The 17,813-nt window shown below is 41.2% G+C and overlaps 3 protein-coding genes and 1 non-coding gene across 4 annotated transcripts in view; 1 reads left to right on the top strand and 3 right to left on the bottom strand.

Annotated features, from left to right (window-relative positions):
• The window catches only part of elf1 (E74-like ETS transcription factor 1), a 40,279-nt gene extending 35,379 nt beyond the window's left edge, over window positions 1-4,900 (bottom strand). Inside the window, exon 1 of the mRNA XM_034092433.1 lies at window positions 4,176-4,900. The gene's annotated coding sequence lies outside the window, so the exon portion shown is untranslated. The remainder of the gene's footprint in view (window positions 1-4,175) is intronic.
• Window positions 4,901-5,139: 239 nt separating this feature from the next.
• trnae-uuc (transfer RNA glutamic acid (anticodon UUC)) lies at window positions 5,140-5,211 on the bottom strand. The gene has a single exon. It is a non-coding gene; the product is annotated as a tRNA-Glu (tRNA).
• Window positions 5,212-6,446: 1,235 nt separating this feature from the next.
• On the top strand, window positions 6,447-10,698 carry LOC117453583 (ubiquitin-conjugating enzyme E2 A). The gene is made up of 6 exons (XM_034092445.1): window positions 6,447-6,636; window positions 7,852-7,932; window positions 8,128-8,153; window positions 8,515-8,604; window positions 8,713-8,801; window positions 9,699-10,698. The coding sequence occupies exons 1-6, from the start codon at window positions 6,593-6,595 to the stop codon at window positions 9,825-9,827; spliced, it is 459 nt and encodes a 152-aa protein (XP_033948336.1). The 5' UTR covers window positions 6,447-6,592; the 3' UTR covers window positions 9,828-10,698.
• A 45-nt stretch (window positions 10,699-10,743) lies between these two features.
• On the bottom strand, window positions 10,744-15,398 carry nkrf (NFKB repressing factor). The gene is made up of 3 exons (XM_034092444.2): window positions 14,993-15,398; window positions 14,530-14,648; window positions 10,744-13,659 (listed from the first exon to the last, which is right to left on the bottom strand). Exons 2-3 carry the CDS (start codon window positions 14,624-14,626, stop codon window positions 11,423-11,425), a joined length of 2,334 nt encoding a protein of 777 aa, XP_033948335.1. The 5' UTR covers window positions 14,627-14,648; window positions 14,993-15,398; the 3' UTR covers window positions 10,744-11,422.
• Between the last annotated feature and the right edge of the window lie 2,415 nt (window positions 15,399-17,813).

A 17,813-nucleotide genomic window follows, 5' to 3' on the forward strand; every position in this document is an offset into this window, starting at 1 on the left:
TCTTGGACAGTGAGCATCGTGAGCTGAGGCAGGATGTGAGATGATTCTCGCTGACTGAGTGGGACTACAGTATGACATACAGAACTAACAAAGGGCTGTGTTTGGTCAGTGTGAGTGATTCAGTAGCACCTCGGAGCAGAAAGATGCTCAGACCACAGGCCTTTAGCAGATACTATTCAATGTTTAACACCATGCACACACCTGACTTCTAAGAGAGCTATTATTGAGATATAATCTAATAACTCTCTTCAAAATGCAACTTGAACAATAGCTTCAACACATTTCCACCAAACAGAGCAACACATGTTCCGCTTCTCTCCTCCTCTCTCCTGTTCTTAATATACTGCACTGCATGTTTAGTAGAGATTTCAGCCTGAGGTTGACATTTTTCAGAATGGAAGCTATGTATTGGTTGTAAAAATATAAAGTTGGCCTAAATTGTGTATGTTACATGCATCAAAGAGTTGCTACAGCGAGTATTAGTGCCAGACATTGTGGTTGAAGAAAGAAAAGAGGACATTTTGTTTGTCAAAAGGTCAAACTTTGTAGTTTTAGATTCAAAAGTCTGTAGTTTATTCTCATTATTTTTTTAGTTTAAGTTATTCTCAACATTTCAACTTTGTTTTCAAAACTACTACTTCCAACGTATTCCCAACATTTTGAATTCATTCTTGAAATACAAAAAATTTAAAATCTTTCTCCTCTGATTTATGTGTTGCTATGCCTGGCATTACACAGATAAATGGGGGATGGCTGTTGTAGGAGGTCTACTGCTGCCGAATCCACATACATTCAGACTGAAACTTATGAATTATTAAAAAGAGAGAGCAAGCCAACAATCCCTGATCATCCACATCACACCTCTGTGGGCTGTAACTGCTACCTGCAGTCAGATACTGGCAGAAAGCATTCATTGCTACGCCCCGTCACTGAACCGCATAACTGCTGTTCCTACAGACGATCATAAACAATCACTGAGGTTTTGAAAAGTCCATCTGTGTCACACCAGCAAACCCAGACCCAAGAGCCTGCCTGCTCCAGCAGCTTTTAACCTGAGAGCTGTAGTTTATCTCAAGCTCATTATTAATAAAATGCCACAAGGCCCTTAGAGCATATTGCTCTGTCACTCAGGGCCTAGATTATAATACCCATTGGCTGCATGCAGTTAAATAATTGAACAAGCTTGAAGACTGCCTGTCACTCTCAAATTAACGCAAATGGAAAAAAATAAGATGTGATGAGCTCAATGCTTATTCTGTAAACTCAATAACTCACCACTCAAGAATGTGTTGAAAGTTAAATAAGGAATGGTCCTTTTACTTTTTCCACTCTTTGAATAGAAGCACCACTGAATGAGCTGACTCATGAAAGGCCTCCGTGAACCACTCGCTGCTACCTCATTAGCTCCAACAGACATGAAGAATGACGGGGTGAAATACCATTATGCGCTAAAGATGCACGCTAAGCCAGTTTCTATTTTTGTGAGGAGCTACTTTGTCTGGTCAAACTACAGTGATCTAGAACATTACAACCCACTCCTTAATGTAATTATTACACATACATCAGTGATACAGCTTACTACACTGGGTGCTTACTTGAACCTCTGCAGGCACCATACAAATATCTAAGTAATGTGGTTACCTCATCTCATGATGTCAACATGCTGCTAGGGTGGACTATACTGATACATCCTACACTCCAGTATCAATACATATGTATATTGAAGCTAATGTGTTCTTTGGTCTGTAGCATTTCAGTTCTGTTAACTGAAAATAACACAATGTAATGTCTGTTTTTTTAAAGCAAAAAGGTATTGTAACTAGCTTTTTAGACAAAAATTAGATGAGTGTATTTTCCACCTTGCGTGTCCAGCTTATTTTACTAAACTAAACTTATATGACAACAAACACAAAGGCAAGTTGTCATGCTAAAAATAGATTTACCTTAGCCCTGCATTACATCATGACAAAGCACATATGGAGAAAATCAGGCAGGATGACTCCTCCAAAGTCACATGCTGGTGAGACAGGTGGCATGAGAGCAGAATGAGGTTACAGGTGGAATTTCCCTCGGCTCTCCTTACTCTCTGACGTCAGGTCGAGCGGCCACGGTTTACTGCTGCTGCGTAGCAATCAAACATGTCCGACAAGTTGATATTCAGGTGACAAAAGCCTGGGGTGGTGAAACGACATGCGTACTATTAAGGAACTTTGCAAACGGCAGTTCCTCTGCACACCCTAAACAGAAAACAGCCCAAACCTGAGGGTTTTTTTTTTCTACATGAAAAAAAGAGAAGTACAACAGTTCTATTTCTCTTTTCACAAGTCGGTTCCTGCATTTCTGCAAGTCATTTGAGGTGTCAGCCATCTCATATGATTGTTTGTTTAGTCAAAGCATATGAACATTGCCATCTTGTGGTTATTTCTTCACAGGCAAATTACACTGAGTCACACAAAGTATCATCAGACAAAGATGGTGGCCTTAGAAAGCGTTTCACACTCTTTTTAAACTTGCAAGAGTAGCATGTATCATAAGTTATGCTGCATTTGTGGACACTGAACATTAGATCTCTGGTTTAGATAATGTCACATTAGCTCCTACATACTTATTTACGGTATCTCTTCACAGTGTTGCAGGGAGGTAAAACCGTTTTTAGATTACCACACATTCTAGGGAAAGATTCCCTGCCTCTTGCAAGGCCACTCTGAAAGCTTTTGTGAAACCAGAGTGCTGCATTCTAAATAGGATAAAAGCTCAGATACTCTTTTTGCGTAGCCAAATCAATATCTAGCAACCCATTAAGGCAGGCGGGTACATCTTGGGCAAGAAGAAGAAGTGTCTAATGTCTGAGGAGCTGCTCGTCACTGAGAACAGCACAGGACAGCTCTCCATTAATGTCTGCTGATGGTGACATCACTGTCACAGGATAAGAAGGTTACCAGGAAATGCGTTGGCCTCAACCCCAGTGTGCACAAACACGCAGCATTAACACTATCAAAGCAGAGCTGACAGGGAGGAAAAAGAGAAGCTAAATGTTTGGGCAGAACCATAGCAAGATGTGTCTGAAACACAGGGCACATGCTTGAAGCAAACAAGGCAGTTCCACACTGGAGTATATTTGGAAAGTCCTGCTGTGGATAATTGCTTTCAGTGGATTGAAGTTTCCAATTATCTACAAGTCTCTGCCCAGTGTTCCCACCATAGGAGGATTGTAGGGAAGGGGAGAGAGGGTTGGTGGGTCCAGCTGGTCCTGTCTCTAGTGGGGACTGACAGGCTAAGAGCTCGTAACTCTTCCCCTCCCTCTGCGTCTTGGCCGCCTACTCTGAAGGGAGCAATGGCAGTGGACCAATGAGAGCTTGTTTGTCTGTCCCATGGTAGAAGCATCTTAACTGAAAAATGTAAACATCTGGCAAACATTTAGATTGCCACAGAAATAGGGTTGATCAACTATAATGTGGAAACAAACCCACTATTGTCAGGCATTGCAGACATATATTTGTTGAAATTGTGAAAAGCAGCATGTGGGTTTGCACTTCGAGGAAGCTCTATGAGAATGTATCTTAATTCTCTCCTATTTCAGTCAGTATGTTCAGTGAGACTTCTTCAATGGAATAAGTGACACATGATGGAGTCAGATACTTAAAAGCTGCTATAGAGAAATATCTGGAAATACTTGTGTGATTTTAAAGACCATTAAAATGTCCAAGATTCCAAGTTGACATATTTATACTGATCACTTTAAACATGTCAAAACAAAGAGATAACCAGTTTGTTTTTAATTGAACTTGTTTCACACAACTGGATGATTATTAAAGTTGAAGCTATAGAAATGTCAATACCAAAGGGACATGAAGCACATCATTGTCAAGATGTTCAGCACACAGACACAAAGAAACACAAACATACATCAGTCCAGTCACATGCAGGCTGACTGACACAAAGGGCAGCAAACTATGGAGTTCTATGCTGCAGGTCATGTATCCTAGGGGCTGAACTAACATCATATGAGCCCAGTCAAACTTCTTGTAGTCTGATAACTTTCTTACTGTAGATATAGTACAATAAAATGTATAAACTGCAATAATATTCTACAAAAGCCAGTGAAAGTCACATAAAGCAACAACTATAAACTCCACATTGTATAATAGCACTTAATAAGTATAAAACAGACTTACCCTAGTAGAAGTTTTCATAAGCACAGCATTTCCCCTGACTTTATGCAGACAGTTAGTGGTTGTCCTCATGAAAACACGGCGTCGTTAGAAAAACATTATAATCCCCGGTTGAGTTGGAGACACACGGTGCTACAGCTCCATCATCACACAGTCACCGGTCAGCTTTACCCTCCTGCTGCTGCTTTCCTGAGCTTCCCGACACAAGGTTGCAGTTTTCTCCGACAGACAGGGGCTGACTGATGTGTGGGGAATTCCTAGCAGTCACATTTTCCTGGGAAATGATTGGCCCCTTACCAAAGTTTGGCTGTAGCCTGGTAGTAGTAGTAGTAAGAACAGAGGATTCACTAGGTGTTTCACACTGGAGCATTACACTTCAAATGAAGATGGTGGTTTGAAACACGTATGTTTTATCCACAATCGATATTGGTTTGCTATATTTACGTGAAATCCAGCTTCAACAAATTCATTTTGCACTTTAACTAAGTTAACCTTTAACCAAACTGGTATCCGAGCGACGGTTCGGCAAATGTTAATGTTCAGTTAACGCGGTAAAGATGGCAGTTTACCGACCGATGTTGTCAACAGAAACAACATTTAGTCAAATTAAATTGCGAAATAAAACATTTCGGTTAGTAGCATAGTGTTTAAATTGGGTTAAAGTCGAAGTTGTTGTTGTATTTTGGTTGACTACGATAAGTGTTAGCACAGGGTAATAGGCTTGCATCTTCCGGGAAGGTCCAAGCCCTTGTGAGATGAGAGCAATTGAGGATAAACTCCTCAACGGGCGTGGTCTACACTACAGTATGTTCCCTGGAAATGATGAGCACATTTTGTAATAATAAATTATCTTAAGCTAAAAGACTCACAATATGTGAAATATTATATGATGCTTAAGGAGATTAATTGTTTGAGTGGTCAAATACACATTACCTATTAGTATTTGAGATTTTGCGAAAAAGGTCTGTTCCCATACCGGGAGTCGAACCCGGGCCGCCTGGGTGAAAACCAGGAATCCTAACCGCTAGACCATATGGGAGGGACGCCAAGACCATGAAAGCGGCCTTTATAAAGCCATCCGCGTTATCTTTGAGTCATTAGAAATTGTATTTTTTTAATGATAAGTACAACACGATTTAGTTTACAACTTTACATTGCACATCGCTTAAAGGAAGCTGTTTAATAAGTTTAGAGGACAAATGTGTCTGCGTCACAATACTGCAATACAAATCAGTAATATTATTTTCCCATTGAACGTTAAAACCAAGTCCAATCTTGATCATTACTACGAAGTACCTTATCCATTTTATTTTGTTATTCTAATCCCTTAGTTGCCCGTTTCTTTAAATGAATCCACTGTTTTTATGGAGGAAATAATATGTTTCTGTATACTCTGTATTAAATGCTAGGGGGATTTTCTTTCAAAGACTGTGATATGACAATAATTAGCAACAGCAATGATTTTAATGGACTTTTTTCTTGCAGGAAATTAGAAAATGCGCATTTTTGTACCACATAATGTAATAATGACAAACATTGCTCATTCAAAATATTCAATAGCTACTAAAATGTTGAAGCAGGGACTCTGTTGAAAGCACGACTTGCATGATGTTGGGCTGAACAAATGATCAAATGTATATTTGTAGATAAGGTTAAAACAACCCAATCGTATGCCTTACTGGGACTACTAACACAATATAGGACAATGACCTTATGTAAAACATAGGATAGGGCCCTTTACCCACATTTAAAAGAGACCTCAACTGATGAATGTTTTTTTTCCACAATACACTACACTAGGGAATAGGTACCCTCTAGTGGTCTTTCACCGGTACTGTACATTGAATACAGGTTGTCAGCCTTAAATACCTTGTTACACTGGTTATACTTTAAGTAGTAATTTGTATATGGATTCAGTATATCCATGAATTGGGAAGCAAATAATTAAAATACGTAGAAATGGAATGAGAAACCCGTAAATCATACACATCTTTTCTGTCTTCCCAACAAACTAAATATGGGTGCTAAACATATGACGTAATTTGCTGTGGAATTGCACAAGTGCAGAGACGGGGTTCTCTAAACAAATTAAATAAACTGTAGTTATATTTAAACGCGCGAAAATTGATTAATGAAAGGAGAAATGCAAAGTGGCACAATATCAGGTTAAGTGATGATGTTGTCTTTGTTTATGTGGATATAGGACTCTTCAATGTAGTGCCAGTGAATGTGAATATCCCCTTTCTAGTGTCGGTGGTAGCGCCCTTAGACTAACAGAGGCAGCCAAATATTTGACAAACTAGCTTTCGTTGGCTAGCGAGCTAGGAGTTAAAATAATACACCGATTAAAAAAAATAACATTTCCCCACATTTGAGCCGCTCAATTTTATGCCAAGGATTTAGGTTTCCGTGTAAACAGGATGTCAACTCCAGCAAGACGACGTTTAATGAGAGATTTTAAACGGTAAGCGGAAAAAAACAGACACTAGTTTAAGCTAACATTAGCTGCCTTAGGCTAGCTTGTTCGCGTTAGCCTGATCGACATTCTGAAACTTAAACATATAAATAAAAACACAAACACCGGCGGATTATAACCGCGTCTTCGAATAGGTAATCTGTTCCTTATTTTAGGTAGTGTTAACAAGTTGACTGGCATTATATTCAAAGGTTACGATCATTGTAAACGTTACTGGTAGCCATCGTTGACAAGGCACCCAGGAGTAGTAACGTTGTGTAATTTATGGTCACTGCTTGTTCTCGTAGATAAATATTTCGTACTATGCAATTTTTAAAAATGGTAACATATTCACTTCTCCTGGAGCCTTTACAGAAACTGTCAATGGCTCCGTTCATTTAAAATGTCTCCTTTTTGGATGTATTTGTATTTGTAACTGAATATTTAGGATACAGTTGGAGTCATTGACCAGATGGCCCTTCACGTTTGGGTGGATTCACACACACACACACACACACACACACACCCCAAGTGGAGCTCCTATTCCTGGGCCCTAATAGATCACTATCTAAGCCTCAGGATCAGCAACCATCTGCCATGCATTCACTAAAAAAAACGCAGACACCCAGCACAGTCCGCTATGATCATGGCACATGGTTTATTATCCCTGATCTCCACAGCATGTTCCAACGAAATTAAACAATACTGGTGGTGTCAGGGTCCAAGACTTAATCCAGTCTGGCTAAATCAATCAATACAGTATCCTTACTATTTTTCACAACATGACTAATGGACATTGGCCAATCAGGTCAAAATAAATAACTTAAGTTTCATAGCACATTTCTTTTTAGGTAATTAAGGTAAAAAGAAAAGTGCTGGACATACTTAAAACAGAACAAAGCAATGTAAACATGGGAAAATAAGATACAGTATTATCATAGCTCATAAAGTATGATCAAGCAAATAACACATGAATCATAAGATGCATGGAAGTGAATGGATATGTGAAAACCAAAATAAGGCTATATAAAGCTATGGTATCAAGAACAAGTGTTTTGAAGAGTGACCTATAGTGGGGCATCGAAAAGGAACAGCCAATCTCTTAAGGCATTGTTCATTTTACTCTCTTACTCATTTAGTTAGGGCAGTACATTAAAGACAACATTATTTTACTCTGTATAAGTCACCTGTAATTTGAGATACCACTGTGCTTTTATTTATTAGGCTGCAAGAAGATCCTCCAGCTGGAGTTAGTGGGGCCCCATCAGAAAACAATATCATGGTGTGGAACGCTGTCATTTTTGGGTAAGTGAAGAGGATTTGTTAATATAATAACAATAATACATTTGAAAGACATTTATCAGTTGTTTTTACAAACTAATGTAGTAGTAAAAAAACAGGCATTGACAACTTGTAGAAGTAGTCAATGCCGGTTTTGGGACATCAAATAAATGTGATATTGTTGTTTATGTCCCCATGTGGTTTTTCCTCTATTTTTAGACCGGAGGGAACACCCTTTGAAGATGGTAAGTCCTCCTTAAAGCACAATATACTTAATTTAAAAACAAGGGCTGCTGATATCAAATTGTTGCTAAACGATTAAAATGGCTCAATGGCTGTGTCAAATTTAGATAGTAGTCATATCGTCAATTAAATAACTGTTTTAAATTAGCTGGCCTTTTTTTTAAATCAGTTTCTGATCAGTAACTTTGGAAGCTGAGTTAGTAAAGTGACATAATCCTGCTTTGGAGTGTTATTTCAACCTCACTAAAACAACCAGATTCTGTCAAGTTGATACATGCATGAAACATTCTTCTTGACTTTATAACTGAAATGCACTATTTTTTATCTCAAATCATACAATGCCATTATTTGTTGCACTTGCAGGAACCTTCAAACTTACCATTGAATTCACAGAGGAATATCCAAATAAACCTCCAACAGTGCGATTTGTCTCCAAAATGTTTCATCCAAATGGTATGTACCTTGTATTTTACACTAAATTTCAATCGCAGCAATTACATTTGTTATATTTATCCTTGATTGAACCCTGAAAAGCTTTAAATTCTGCATTCTCCTTTGCAGTGTATGCAGATGGCAGCATATGCTTAGATATACTCCAGAATCGTTGGAGTCCAACGTACGATGTCTCTTCAATCTTAACTTCAATACAGGTAATCTAACCTTCTTTTATGCCAGACTTTTTTGATTTTGCGCAATATAAAGAGAAAAATATATGGAGTCATTAGCCAAACAATAGTAAACGCATAGTGAGCAAGGCACCGGACATCCCTCTTCCCCCACTCCACTCCCATTGCTCCCCGAGCGCTGTGCAATAGCTGCCCACTGCTCCTAGTACTAGACTCCTGGTACTAGGGTGGGTTAAAAGCAGCGAACACATTTCACTGTGTGCTCTGCATGTGTGACCATTAAAGAGGGTTTCATCCCTTCGATTCTATCTATAGTCAAACAGGAACACTGCAAGAAAATCAGTGTGGCTAGACCAGAAAACCCGATTTGCCATAGGAAAATTATATCAAAGTATCTATGTGACACTACTTTAAAGTTCAAATAAAAAATTGTATTGGTGTGCCCACAAATTACAAGAAGTATTTCTGTATCTGCTGCTCTTAAATTGTATTTATATGAATTAAATACTTCTAAAACTCTTAGTTCATTGTCTAAATGCCCACTAAAAACATGATGTTATCTTTAAATAAGTAAAGTAAAAAAAGACAGGTACTGGTTTCGGTGCCGAGAGGTAAACTGATATTGATCTCACCAAACTCAGTCAACATCTATTGTTAAACCTAGGATGTGCATAAAGTAACATTTATTAAAAATATGCTTTTGGTATATTCTAGTTTATTTAAAATAAATTGTAGTTATTAACAGGCAGCAGGTTGCCACAGCTTTGTGCAGATTCATTTATTGTGTTCTAATCATGGTTCTAATGCAGATTGGGATAATTCTATTGACAATCGGAAATATTTTCTACATTATTATTATTGTAAACAAGTACAAGTCATTTGAAACCTAACCTTCTGACATTTGTTGTTGAATATTTAAAGTCTTTACTGGATGAGCCAAACCCAAACAGTCCAGCCAACAGCCAAGCAGCCCAGCTGTACCAGGAAAACAAGCGGGAGTACGAGAAGAGAGTTTCTGCTATTGTTGAACAGAGTTGGCGTGACTGTTGACCCCCGTTACTGTTCGTGTTTGAACAGAGTCCGGCCCCGGATCAAGAAAACGACTGATCTCACTGAAATAAAATGGCACATCTTAAAATCCTTCTCAGTATATTTGTCGCTAAGTTTGTATGCTGTTGTGTTGTGGCATTCACTCCTGCCGATTGCTATTGTTGGCCAATAGCATATGTTTGTTAAAAGTTAATGTACCTTGTTATATCTGGGTTACTTGCTACATGCCCCAACTCTTTTCTTTCCAAAAAAAGGCAAAAGCCAATCTCTCAGTTGTCACTTTTCTACCTGTTTATTTACACATGAAGTAAACTGGTTGGATGACACAGTGACTGTTAATTATATGTGCTTGCTGTGTGGTTTGCCGTGTAGATACCGACAGTTCATATTTACAAAAAAAGCCGTTCAGGGGTGTTTTTTCTTCCGTTTCGGTGGCCTCACTCCTTTTCCTTTTTTTGTAAAAGCCTTTCAGAGGGATACAACAAACTGGCATGGACATCCATCCCTCTAACAACTCAACAGATGCCTTGAGGGTCTTTTTCACTCAACTGTTCTTGTAAGGCCATGCCTTTAGATTTTAAGAAAGTTCTAGATATTGTTGAATATATATGTCCCTCTTCAACACCGAAACAAGACATTTAGTTCCCTTTCTGGGAACTTAACTTTGTTTCCTGCACAGAGTTTCATGATGCTGACATTTAGTGAGTGAGAACATTTCTATGCTATTTTACAATCTTACATATCAGCTGACGTAATAAGCTGATGATACTGTTTAAACGGGATGGTGTCTGTTTTCTGATTATAAGACTTTGCACTGGTAACCCATTTAACAACCTGTACATTTTCTTGTAAATAAAATAAATATACATCAGTTGTTTTTGTTGCATTATTTACTCACAGTACAAAAATATCCATCTTATTGTTATCAGTTTTAATTTATTTAGTCATTACAGCTGTGAAAACAAGCAGACAGGTTGACTGTACTCACATAAACCAACACATCTGACATTGAACAAAGATCACAGCTTACAATTTCCATGTGAGGATTTTCTGATTATGGATGCAGTTAATATTTGTAGAATGACTGACATTGCTGGTAGAGAGATCGAGATGCATCACCACAGTGAGACTGATGCTTAGCTACAGTTTGATGTTGATCATGATTCAACAATATTAAAAAAGTAAAATGATGCATTCTTTTTGCCAGGTTCCTTAAAATGCCATGAAGCAAAAAGTAGAATTTGGTGAAAAATACATCAAAGTCCTTTTTAACTTCATAAAATATCCAGAACGTCTGCATAACATGAAGCCACAGAGAACTGAACATGAGCTCGTTGTGCAAAAGTGAAAACAAAAATACCTGGAATGGCAGGAGAAAAAAAGACAAATCACTTCTTCTCAATCCTAGAGCTCCTGCTAAAGTACAGTTCATGGCAAAGGGCTGCAGAAACAACGAGTGATCCCTGAAGGCCTCTTTTATTTACGCGTGTACGTTTGTCACAAACAAGTATACAGAAGTTACACTTGAGAGTGATATGTACTGAAGTCCAATCAGATGTCTGATGATTTTTATTTAATTTTGCCAAACATGCAAATCAGTGAGAGGCCTGAGGTTTCACGAGCTCATATCGTCCCACCTGTCCCTCCTGTAAAAGCTGACCAATCAGCTGGTCTTTGTGCACTTTGCGACTAACGATAAGGAACCGCTGCCATCCCTGTCCATACGACTTGCTCCGCAGGCCGTATTTCTGAGATATCTGGTGGATCTGCTTTCGCTCATCGTTGTTGATATCAGTGGAGAACCGGAGATCGTCCTGTCGGTCTGAACTGGCATAATTACGAATGATGCCCTCAATGTCACGCTTGCTTAGTTGATTTCCTGTTTTGTCCGTGTCCAAGCCCAAACCTTCTCTGGAGAACTGTTCCTTTACTTTGATTGGTTCTGCGATGCCCTCCCCGTCTCGACCCAGCCCACCTCCTTTCCAGCCCATCTTGCGGAGCAGCTGGTTTCCTATGTTGTCTTCCTTAATCTCCTGCCTCGTGGCCTCCTCTCCAGAGCGAGCCAGGATCTGGGATCGGGATATGGCGTCGTTGTGACCCTCCTTTCTTAGGTTGGATTTGACCACAGCCTGTGTCTGCCTCAAGGTGGCCAAGGCCTCCTTTGCTGCAATGTGCTTAACTATTTTCTTGGGTCCAATTCCTGCAGCTACATACTGTGCCTCGAGGTAAACTTCACACCTCCAGCGATGATCAGGCAGAGCTGTGAACTTGTAATCAGCGGTCACTTTGTTAAACTGAGCTGTGTCATTAATGATACAGATAGCATTGTCAGAGTTTTCCAGGATGACCAACTCGCTGAGATGCTTCTTTTTGCCAACCTGTGTCCCAAAACGCCCACCACAATCTGATTGATTATTTCCTCTGGAGAATTGGGGTGGTTGTTGCTGTTGTTGCTGCTCTCTCTGTGCCTGGTTCATGCGAAGTTTCCTCACTGCGTCTTCAGCTGCTGAATGCTTTGAGCTCTTTTTGGTACCTGTAGCCTGCGCCACCAACTCCCCCTGCAGGAAAACACTGCACTGCCAAGCAATGTTGTTAGGGAGCATGTCAAACTGATAGTCTACCTTCATGCGATTAAAAGCTGCAGAATTGTTGAGTATGCAGATGGCGTCGTGAGCATTGTCAATAACCACAAACTCTGACCAGTGCTTCCGCTTGTCAGGCTCGTATTGGCCCTTGGAGCTCGGTGTCGGTTTAACCTCTGGGTTTCGAAGTGCAGGTAAAAACCCTGGGGTTGGAGCGTGCATCTGGCACACAACTATGTCACTGACTACTGAGTGCCTGTATTTGCGCTGCACCACACGAACCTCGACTGTTTTCAGGAAGAGTTTTACAGCCGCCTCAGAGGCCCGGTCCCTTGCTCCATTTTTACTTCCAGAGTATCCGGTAGCAAGATACACACCCTGACATCTCAGTTCACAGGCGTAACCGTCTGTTGGTACTTTCCTGTTCTTCGGTAGGTCTGCCTGAGGAATGTCCTTCAGGTTGACATAAATATACTCAGGATTAGTCTTGCAGGCCTGAATGCTGCGGCTCAACATGAAATTATAGTTTGGCGACTCAGTTCCAGTCATAACCAAAGGATCCTTCAAAGCAACAGCCAATGCAAACGCTACATTGGAAACCAGCCTTTGCTTTTCATCTAGACAAGATTGAGATATTGAAATAGAAATAGGCTGCGACGAAGAGCCCGAATGAGAAGTGGTAGGACTGCTCCTGCCCGGGCTGTTGTACACTCGGCTGAATGGCCTGCTTGATGACGGCCGGTCCTGATGACTGAAGCCCAAACCCTGACGTCCCGAATCCCAGCCTGCTGATCTGCTTCCTCCCCCGTATCCATTGTATCTGTGGGGCTGAGAATAGGCATCTGCAGTTTGAGAAGAGTGGGCTTCGTACTTGGCTGAGTACTCATTCTGTGTTTTTGCCATGAAGTTTGAAGTGGACCCATGTCCTCCATAACCCAACTCGCTCGTGCTACCTGAACAAATCTCTCTGTCTTTATCTCTTTGGGAACCCCAAGAGTCAGAACTGTGCGGTGGCACTCGGTCAAAAGCAGGCCTCAGGGAGGATGAGCCCTGAGCTCTGCCGCTGTATGATGAGTGTTCAGAGTCCCACGATCTGGAACCGTGTGACTCACTCCTCCTGCGATCCTTATCATTCTCCTTCTCATCAGCACCATTGCCTCCGCTGCTTCCACCACTGACAAACTGTACAGGCTCAAATCGAGGTCGGGAACCAAATTTTGTCACAGGCATTTTCCTCATGGGCTCGTCTCCTGCAATAACATCACACGGGTACATTTTTAGATTAAGGATGTCTTACTTGAGTGGAATGTAGGGGTCGACAAATGCAACTTTTGTAGTGCCAATAGACATCTAAAAATATTTAGATGTACATCGTTAAAAAAATTTAACTGAATAGATTGGCCCTGCTTGAACTCATAAATGATCATCAAGATAACACAAAATGGTTGATTTGATATGTGAAAGTCCCATTAAACTAGTTAGTATGTGGGATTTAATTCATTTCATTTAAATGTTTGTTGTGATATGTCTAAAGTAGGCACAGCAGACTGTAAAAAAAGGGATTGATAGAAATGCTTAGAGATGTCTCATCAACCACCTCGACAAAACAGAGGATGTAGAGGTACATGTTTTAAATGTCAGGATATACCGTTTTTATATTTAGTTTTATTATAGGAAAAAATTGTAGAATAATGTATTCTACTATTGTAATCTAAGTGTGATATAACAAAGTTGAATATCAAAAACATTCACAGTGCAAAAATAATACGCATTTATAAAACATAACTTTAGCTATTGCCTCATTGTTTAAAATTATTAACTATGAGGTGATAAAAGTGTAATTTTGCACTTTAAATATAAAGTATAAAATATATAGAATGGCATGTTTTGATATAAAGCTGTAACAGAGAAACACATAGAAGATAGTATACAAATATTACCATGAATGTGGATAAATACTGTATTATAACAATACGGTATTCTGTTTTTCACATTTGTTATTTTTTAATCTGTTCGAAATAAAGACTGAAAATAAAAAATAAATAGTAGATAACATCATGGCAATGGAAACTTTTGAAAACAACAACTTTTGAGACGACACAACCAAAATGTACACTCACTGCCATCAGAAGAAGTAGGTCTCTTTTTTGCTTCAGAACTAGGACTTGGGTCAAAGGAGGGCATTTCGCCAGTGTAGGTGCCCTCTGCCATCACCATCCAAATCAGATCCAGGCCATACCTGTTATTGAGGCCGAGTGAGACATTTTATGAATGAATGGAATAAACGAACCCAACATGGCATACAGAGCTACAATCTGTCTGACCTAACGCGAGCAGCATCAGGTGACTGAAACATAAAATATGTGCCTAGACTAAAGTTTATATTGCACAACTAAAAACATAGCATAAGATGTTAAAGGAGAGGTGTATAATGGCTGAATTTCATAGCAAAACAAGGCACAGAAAGAGTGACGCAGTAGGCCGACAGTCCACCTTTTACAAGCAAATACGTTTAAAGATCAATGTATCAACCGGTATCAACATGTATATATGTGCAACTAGTAAGCTGTGTCATATCCATACCTCAAGGTGTAGCCTTTGGTCCAATTTATATCTCTGTCTTCACGCTGAGTATGTGACAGCGAATGTATTTTTATGATCAGCCGGTTATTATTATCGTGCTAGCTTTTTCCAGCTAGCTAGATAACGTTGGCAACCCGCGGGTAGCTGCTATCTAGCTGCTAACCTAGCACCACTGCAGCTCATATAACTAGTTTTATATCAGGTTAAGCCCGTTCAGCTCGTGTAACCTTGTATCTTTCAAGTGCTATATCCGAAAGGGGTGGTTTGAAATGCTGCACTAAACCTTGCTAAGAGATACAGATACCCATTCAACTTGCGCTAACTAGCAGAAAGCCTCCATTTTCTTCTCCAGCTACAGTAGAAAATCATGGCGTCTGTTACGACGAAATTACCCAGAATGCTTTGCGGCCGGACTGCTGTCACTAGTGATGGCAGTTTGTTTTTTTTGTTTTTTTTGTTAGTTTTTTTATAAATGTTTTATTGAACATTTTAAAACATACAAAAGCTCGGTGAGGATATCATCAACTTATCAACATAAGTGCAAGACATTCATTCACAATAAGACGAAAATAATACATCCAATAAGAGCCAGGGGGAGAGAAAAAAAAACATAAAGGCACAAAAACATTTGAGAGGCATTAAGCTTACTTAAAATAATAACCATTTGGAAATGTCATTGCAAATCTTTATAGACATGTTACAAGATTGTATTTTCCTAAGGTACAGAAAAAAGGACTTGAACTCATTTATGAAACAGAGAAAGGAGGGCTTGCCTCCTCTCCATTTACTACAATGTAAATGGTATTTACCCCAAATAATAATTATATTTACCAAATCAGATATGGGAGAATCCAAATTATCAATATAATATGAAATGTGATGGCAGTTTGACACTGAAGCTTCGAACAGAGCTTCAACCCTGGACTTCCTATATTCTTTCACACACAGTGATCGATTTCGTTATCGTATCATCGGACCTGAGGCCGTATGTTTTGGACACTCGGGTAAAGAGAGGGGCGGAGTTGTCAACTGATCACCATCTGGTGGTGAGTTGGGTCGAGTGGCGGGGGAAGCCTCTGGATAGACCTGGTAAGCCCAAACGTGTAGTTCGGGTGAACTGGGAACGTCTGGAGGAGGCCCAAGTTCAGGAGGCCTTCAACTCACACCTCCGGCGGAGCTTTTCGGGCATTCCTGTGGAGGTTGGGGACATTGAACCAGTCGGTGTTCAAAGCCTCTATTGCCGAAGCCGCGGCGGGGAGCTGTGGTCTCAAGGTCCTAGGTGCCTCAAGGGGCGGTAACCCTCGAACCTCCTGGTGGACACCGGTGGTCAGGGAAGCCGTCCGACTGAAGAAGGAGGCCTTCAGGGATTTGTTATCCCAGGGGACTCCCGAAGCAGTTGCAAGGTACCGACAGGCCCGAAGGGCAGCAGCCTCATCCGTGGCCGAGGCAAAGCAGCGGGTGTGGGAGAAGTTCGGAGAAGACATGGAGAAGGACTTTCGGGCGGCACCAAAGTTTTTCTGGAAAACTGTCCGACACCTCAGGAGGGGGAAGCAGGGGACCATCCAAGCTGTGTACAGGATGGGACGTTGTTAACCTCAACTGATGGAGTGTTGGGGCGTTGGAAGGAACACTTTGAGGAACTCCTGAACCCGACAACTCCGCCCTCTATGTTAGAGGCAGAGCTGGAGTATGACGGGGGATCAACACCAATCTCCCGGGGGGAGGTCACTGAGGTCGTCAAACAACTCCACAGTGGCAAAGCCCCGGGGGTGGATGAGATCCGCCCGGAAATGCTGAAGGCTCTGGGTGTTGAGGGACTGTCATGGTTGACACGTCTCATCAACGTTGCGTGGAAGTCGGAAACAGTACCGAAGGAGTGGCAGACCGGGGTGGTGGTTCCCCTTTTTAAAAAGGGGGATCAGAGGGTGTGTGCCAATTACAGAGGCATCACACTACTCAGCCTCCCCGGGAAAGTTTACTCCAAGGTACTCGAAAGGAGGGTCAGGCCGATTGTCGAACCTCAGATTGAGGAGGAACAATGCAGATTCCGTCCTGGTCGTGGAACGACGGATCAGCTTTTTACTCTCGCAAAGATCCTGGAGGGGGCCTGGGAGTACGCTTATCCGGTCTACATGTGTTTTGTAGACTTGGAGAAGGCGTATGACCGGGTTCCCAGGGAGTTACTGTGGGAGGTGCTGCGGGAGTATGGGGTGAGGGGGGTCTCTACTCAGGGCCATCCAATCTCTGTACTCCCAAAGCGAGAGCTGTGTCCGGGTCCTCGGCAGTAAGTCGGACCCATTTCCGGTGAGGGTTGGCCTCCGCCAGGGCTGCGCTTTGTCACCAATCCTGTTTGTAATATACATGGATCGGATTTCGAGGCGTAGTCGTGGGGGGGGGGGTCTGCAGTTCGGTGGACTAAGGATTGCACCACTGCTTTTTGTAGATGATGTGGTTCTAATGGCTTCATCGGTCTGCGACCTTCAGCACTCACTGGATCGGTTCGCAACCGAGTGTGAAGCGGCTGGGATGAGGATCAGCACCTCCAAATCTGAGGCCATGGTTCTCAGCAGGAAACCGATGGACTGTCCACTCCAAGTAGGGAATGAGTCCTTAGCCCAAGTGAAGGAGTTCAAGTATCTCGGGGTCTTGTTCTCGAGTGAGGGAACAATGGAGCGTGAGATGGGCCGGAGAATCGGAGCAGCGGGAGCGGTACTGCAGTCGCTTTACCGCACCGTTGTGACAAAAAGGGAGCTGAGCCAGAAGGCAAAGCTCTCTGTCTACCGGGCCATTTTCGTTCCTACCCTCACCTATGGTCATGAAG

The sequence above is a fragment of the Pseudochaenichthys georgianus genome, chromosome 10 (assembly GCF_902827115.2).
Source record: "Pseudochaenichthys georgianus chromosome 10, fPseGeo1.2, whole genome shotgun sequence".
Taxonomy (NCBI): Eukaryota; Metazoa; Chordata; class Actinopteri; order Perciformes; family Channichthyidae; genus Pseudochaenichthys; species Pseudochaenichthys georgianus.

What these genes read in the sequence shown, in the direction of transcription:
- LOC117453583 (XM_034092445.1), top strand. Translation starts at nt 6,593, where the DNA reads ATGTCAACTCCAGCAAGACGACGTTTAATGAGAGATTTTAAACG. An exon ending in TGGAACGCTGTCATTTTTGG is followed by an intron (nt 7,933 to 8,127) that starts GTAAGTGAAGAG and finishes CTCTATTTTTAG; the next exon opens with ACCGGAGGGAACACCCTTTG. An exon ending in GGGAACACCCTTTGAAGATG is followed by an intron (nt 8,154 to 8,514) that starts GTAAGTCCTCCT and finishes TTGCACTTGCAG; the next exon opens with GAACCTTCAAACTTACCATT.
- nkrf (XM_034092444.2), bottom strand. Translation starts at nt 14,626, where the DNA reads ATGGTGATGGCAGAGGGCACCTACACTGGCGAAATGCCCTCCTTTGAC. An exon ending in ACCTACTTCTTCTGATGGCA is followed by an intron (nt 13,660 to 14,529) that starts GTGAGTGTACAT and finishes ATGTTATTGCAG; the next exon opens with GAGACGAGCCCATGAGGAAA.